The 6,086-nt window shown below is 37.3% G+C and overlaps 1 protein-coding gene across 1 annotated transcript; it reads right to left on the reverse strand.

Moving 5' to 3' along the window:
* Positions 1-671: 671 nt before the first annotated feature.
* Positions 672-4,199, reverse strand: LOC148909610 (soluble scavenger receptor cysteine-rich domain-containing protein SSC5D-like). The gene is made up of 4 exons (XM_089034213.1): positions 4,176-4,199; positions 3,845-4,028; positions 1,136-1,355; positions 672-1,047 (listed from the first exon to the last, which is right to left on the reverse strand). The coding sequence occupies exons 1-4, from the start codon at positions 4,197-4,199 to the stop codon at positions 672-674; spliced, it is 804 nt and encodes a 267-aa protein (XP_088890339.1).
* Between the last annotated feature and the right edge of the window lie 1,887 nt (positions 4,200-6,086).

Raw genomic sequence — 6,086 nt, forward strand, 5'->3', positions numbered from 1 at the left:
TATCAATATTGTCCTAATTAACACAAAACTTCGGGATTTGGTATAATGTGCTCCTACTATGTAGGTCTTATGTCGATTATCGCAATCTCAGGCACTCGTACCCAGTTCCTCACGATATGTAATCAAGCAATAAAGAAACATTGTTCCATAATGCCAAAGACTGGTAAAGAAATCATAAAGAAAGAAATTGGAAGAGTAAAGTTCCTCTTTCAACTCAATACATCTTGAGTTGTATCATTTTAGCCCTTATTTTACAGCGTTTGTTAATTTCGTGTTAATTTGGCGTTTTCGAAGGTCGCAGATTTTGCGGAAAATTAAATTCTTAACAACGATACTTTCGGGATTTCAATTAAAAAAACCTCCATATTTTGTTTCCAAAAACGTTTCGTTAAGGAATATGGCTTTGGTGACTGAACTCGAACTATTGGAAGGTGAATAAAAGCATAGACCTAACAGAGATTTAAAAAAATTAGTAACATTGATGTCATGGGTCGAATTCATGACCTCCTGCATGAAAGACAGTGTGTGACAATGTGGTCAGTTCCAACAACTGAAATGTCTGAGAGGCATTATAATTAGTGGTATTTATGCATATCATACATAGGAAATCGAATGGGTTCGGGTGCAGTTTTGAAAAAGTACCACGAGTCCAGTTTTCTCCCAAGTGTAATTCATTTGTTGCAAATAAAGTCAACATTTCCCCATCCGTTCAGCTCCACATTCACGCACTGTACTTCATTCTTCATACGGCAATATACAATAGGAAAAGCATCAATAGTGTGACCATTGCAGCTAGAATAGACATTTCCCCATCCATTGTGAGAACAGCTTCCAAGAGAGTTCTCTGAGCCTAAGCACTGCATGTTGTACAGCCATATTTTACCCGTTCCTTGTCCGTAGTACAAATATCCTACAGCTTTGGAAAAACCCAGTTGTCGGCATGCAACCTTAGCATCGTTCATGTCCCATTGCCCGTTAGCATGACACACTGTTCCCCATTGGCCACTGTGGTAAACTTGTCTAATGGTGCTGACACCTTTAAACTGTCTATTTAGTGGACGACAAGCACCCTTAGATTATATCCCTCTTTTAGCCATGACTGAGCTTCATTTATACAGTGTGTTAAGGGTTTTACAACAATAACAACACGAAACCAGCATCATATGTGTGACAGTTGCAGTAATAGCTAACACTTCCCCATTCACTGTCAGAACAGCTTGCAAGCAAGGACTCTGAGCTTGTGTATTCCAATATCCTACAGTTTTGGTAAAATCCAGTTGTCGACATCCAACTTTGGTTACCATAATAGTCATGACACATTGTTCCCCACTGATCCACGTTTTGGCTTCTCAAGGCTGAGAAGGAAATAGCGTCCTGAATTTAATGCTAAGAAGTAAATACGATTTGCTGAATACTATAAAACACGATCTATATCTCTTTCTGTTTGGATGCTTTGTAATGACGTGCTTGTAATCCGAACTAATTCAAGGATATAAAGTAAAAATAAAACCCATCGCGAGATACCAAAGAGCAAAGGCTAACTAAGACCAATGATCGTGAATCTCAAACCAGCAAGAGCTCCAAATGTTATCAAACACTGTTCCATGCATTCACCCTGTTTGTGGTAGGCGTGGACGGCAGTAACGTTAAGAATGGCAAAAAAAAGGGTCAGAAAAGAATGTATTAGTTACTTGCTTTCCTGTTCCGCCTTGTACCGGACGCTGATTTATGACATCTTCCTAATAGAAGCATCTTGCTATCGCTGTTGTGGAAAAAACTAATCTCATTATTCGGGATTTTGCGCATGTGTAAACTAGAAGGTATTATTTTAGATAATTAGCTTTAGTGCTTTGATTGACAGGTTGTCAAGACAACAAAAGAAAAGACCAAAATAAAACGATTGAGCTTAGATAAACGAAACGTTGATGGAACACAACATCTAATCCTTGGCTCTAATGAATAGGATATCTATTCCTATCATATCCTATCATCAGCTTGTTTTCAAAATACTTTTAATCATGTAGATTATAATAATTTCTGATTATTAAATACAAAACGTTTCCTGCAGATAAAACAGAATTCCATTACGATTAGAACCATGTAAAAAACAAAGAGCATTTCAATGCATCTGCAAACAATTTATATCAGCTCAGCCACAAAAACATCATCCGATACATTGTAATAGCACTACAGCACAACCTTTTATTCCCTTGGCATTTGCTAGTATAACTTTATATTATCCACTTATTGCATTTCATATATCTCTATCTTTCGAGGGCTTTAAGGCGTTTCGCCCCGTGCCTAATGAGACCAACTTCCAATTAACAATATTAATAATAATAATTCATTACATTTATATAGCGCTATTTATACACACTCTATACCACTTTACAATTCAGAAAGCAGAAAAACAATTATTGAAATCTTAGACCAGTATGTCATAAAAAGAAATTTACATTAAATTTCCATTAAAAAAAACAATATCTAGCAATGTAAAACAAAAATTTAAATAAAAAGTTCCAATAGCTGTTATTACAGTTCCGCAAGTCATTCTTGTGGTACAGCGGTATCGGCATGGAAATACACGGAAACGATGCTATCGGGCGAACAACATAAACAAAGAACAAGGAAAAGTACTGCGATCTTGTCAAAAACTTACGTTAAATATGGGTTCTTCTTCGAAATCGGCTTTTTTCAGCAATGAAGAGAAGCTACAATTGCTAAATGGAAATTGTCCACGTCATCTTACTAAGGATCACTTACGATTTTATTGACAAATATAAACACCTTCGACCTGACAAGTCCAATGCATCTGTTCCCGCCAATTCGCCGGCTGAAAACCCGCCAGAATTCCCACAAGCAGCAAACTGGCAGCCTATCTTACACGTTCAAGAAAGCTTCCCTTTTTTTACTATTGAAAATATGATGATTTACTATATCGAACGAAAAGCATGTGTAGATTTCCCAGACTGCGATCTATCGAGAGGTGCTTTTCTCGAAGGCCTTTCTTGGTTGAAACTGAATATCGTAGGGATAGATTCTGGTTTTAAATATACTCTGTTGCCACCTATAGCTTTCTGGAAACATTCTGTAGAAAAATGAGCACCGCATAAGTAGGAATTCTTTGTGACGGGAGTGTTCTCTTGCTTGATTTTTATCAACCAGGTTCGAAGTAATGCTTTGTTCTTGATAGGCAGAGAATGCCAAGATAATCCAGCACATCTTGTTTTATTGCTACTGTTGACACAGCCGTATGCTATACAGTGTCTCGTCATAATAAAGAAGGTTGAAATCTTTCTTTAAAAGTACGATTAAAGACAAATCGAAGTGAAATATTGCATTCAAGCTCAGAAATTCACATTGTGTTCGCCCGATAGCCTCGTTTCCGTGTATTTCCATGCCGATACCGCTGTACCACATGAATGACTTGCGGAACTGTAATAACGGCTATTGAGGTCTTTGAACCAGAGCAAAATATGGCGTACCAAAATCTTATTAGAATTTAAGTAAAAGTTGTCCACATGATATATTGTATGCAAACACGAAACCTAACATCGGCTTTAATCCCCATGGCATTTGTTAGTATTATAAATTTAACTCCGGCATTAATCTTTTTACCTATATATAATACCCAAATTTCCATTTCGGTAATATATAAAATAGACATGGATATGAACTATTGTAACCGCAATATTGACTACTGCATTTAAAATGTACAACGCAACACCAACATCATATGTATGACCATTGCAGCCAGACCAAACGCTTCCCCATCCATTGTGAGTACAGCTTCCAAGGGAGGACTCTGAGCCTGTACACCGCATATAGTACAGCCATACTTTACCTGTCCCTCGTCCAAGGTGCCAATATCCTACAGTTTTGGTAAAACCAAGTTGTCGACATGCAACCTTCGCATCATTCATGTCAAAGTTATCACACACTGTTCCCCATTGACCACTGTGGTAGACTTGTATGATACCGCCGACACCTTTATCTGCAAAAAAGTCTGCGTTTTCCCCCGAGTTCTTCTTTTAAGTAGACATCATGGATTGCGTTAAAACATGGGTATATGGTTGCTCATATAATTGAAAAGGATTAGAAGCCAGAAAGTATAGTATCGATATATTTTGCAGAGTCAAGCATATCAACAAAAAAAACATTAAGGAAAAGTTTACACATCCGCTAGCACTACTTGCCATCTTTGAATTACGTGATTAAAAGAGCCAAAGTTAGGCCATTTGCAAAATTGCAGTTTCAGATGAATAATAATAATAATAATAATAATAGTAATAATAATAATAATAATAATAATAATAATAATAATAATGAAAAAAATAATAATAAATATAATGGAATAATAATCTGACCTCTGAAGCGAACGGACGCAAGTCCTGACGCTCCCGCTAAAGAACTGGGAAAACGCTAAAATAATGCGACTCGTCACGATTATTCTGGTCCTAGTCATCTCCAACATGCCACCAAAGAAGACTACAAACACGCAACACATTCGAAATCAAACAGAAGCTCGACAGAGAATTGAAACAACGAATGATGAACGACACCGCGTTAGAACGAAATGGACCCAAGAGATGAACACCGCTTTAATTGATTCATAACCTCACCTTCACCAAAATCAATAAAATAGCTGCTGCGATCAAATATCACGGAGAAGTACATAAAAGAAACAAAACAGCAGACATGGCTTGGAGCCTACACCAATCAACAACTCCAAGATAAACAGAATTCACCAACAGCCAACCAGATCCTGAAGAAGTGGAAAAACATTCCCGATATTGTCTACAGCGTAAACAAGAACATACGCCAACAACTACTACCAACAAAGACATACCAACAAAGCAAAGCACAGATGACCATCACAGACACCAAATGCAGAATGTGCCATTTGGCTACAGAATCAACAATACATGTACTAAGTGGCTGCTCAAAGATCGCCCAAAGCCTTTACACAGCCAGACACGACAGAATGCTGAGACCGATATACCACTGTTTGCTGGAAAAGTACAACTTCCAGGAAAGTGACAATGGAAAGCCATGGTACCAACAAAGTCTACCATCAGCAGTACTTCAAAATGAAAAGGCAAAAATATACTGGAATGTACCCTTTCAACTTGAGAAAGCTCCAGAAAACAGTGCCAATAAACCCGACATAGTTGTACAAGATAAAGAAACTAATGCTTGGACACTATTTGAAGGCACAGTTTGACAAGTTGGTAAGATTGCGGAGAGAACTGTTGAAAAACAAGAAAAATACACGGAACTACGTGCAGGCATCAAAAAAGAGTGTAAAAGCTCAAGTGTAAATCAGATTAACATAGTGTTTGACTTTCTCGCAAGTGATGAACTTAACCAGCCTAGACTTAGTCCGCTGGTCAATGTAAACATGATATATACAGACAAATAAAACTTGCCATAATAACATATGAAAACTTTTAGAGCGCTTATACAAGTCTGTTCTAAGCGCTTTGAAAATAAATGATGAAAAAGTTCACGATAAATTAAGGCAAGACTACGAAAGAGTAAAACAAAAACTATGATTTGAAAGCTAATTTGAATAAATAAGTTTTAAGTTGTGATTTGAATGAAGCCAAATTAGTAGTGTTTCTTATTGATGACGGGAGCATGTTCCAAAGTTTAGGGGCAGCAACAGTAAAAGAACGTAGACCATAAGATTGAAGATTGTATGACTTGGAGTTTAGAGCCAGATGAGAAGACGATCGAAGATTGCGTGAAGGTTTATAGGTAGAGATGAGATCTTGGATGTAGACAGGAGAGAGATTATGCAGGGCTTTGAAGAAAAGCAAAATTATTTTAAACTTGATCCTTTCAGCCACAGGAAGCCAGTGTAAATCATTGAGGACAGGAGTTATGTGATCATGTTTGCGTGACAAGGTGATGAGACGAGCAGAAGCATTCTGGACAGCTTGAAGCTTGTTAATGAGATTTTGAGGAAGGCCATACAGAAGAGAATTACAGTTATCGAGTTTTGAAGTGATGAATGCATGAACAAGTATATCTGTGGTCTTGGAGGAGATAAGTTTTCTGATTCGAGCAATGTTACATAGATG

This window comes from Actinia tenebrosa, unplaced genomic scaffold (genome assembly GCF_029948245.1).
Source record: "Actinia tenebrosa isolate PJP-AT-01 unplaced genomic scaffold, QUT_ActTen_1.0 PGA_scaffold2__45_contigs__length_23673736, whole genome shotgun sequence".
Lineage (NCBI taxonomy): Eukaryota > Metazoa > Cnidaria > Anthozoa > Actiniaria > Actiniidae > Actinia > Actinia tenebrosa.

Excerpts from the sequence above, each read along its gene's own strand:
- LOC148909610 (XM_089034213.1), bottom strand. The coding sequence starts at position 4,199 with ATGGCAAGTAGTGCTAGCGGATGT. Across the intron at positions 1,356-3,844 it reads GCACCTTGGACGAGGGACAG|CCTTGAGAAGCCAAAACGTG; the intron begins GTAAAGTATGGC and ends TTTCCTTCTCAG. Across the intron at positions 1,048-1,135 it reads GGTTTCGTGTTGTTATTGTT|ACAGTTTAAAGGTGTCAGCA; the intron begins GTAAAACCCTTA and ends TCCACTAAATAG.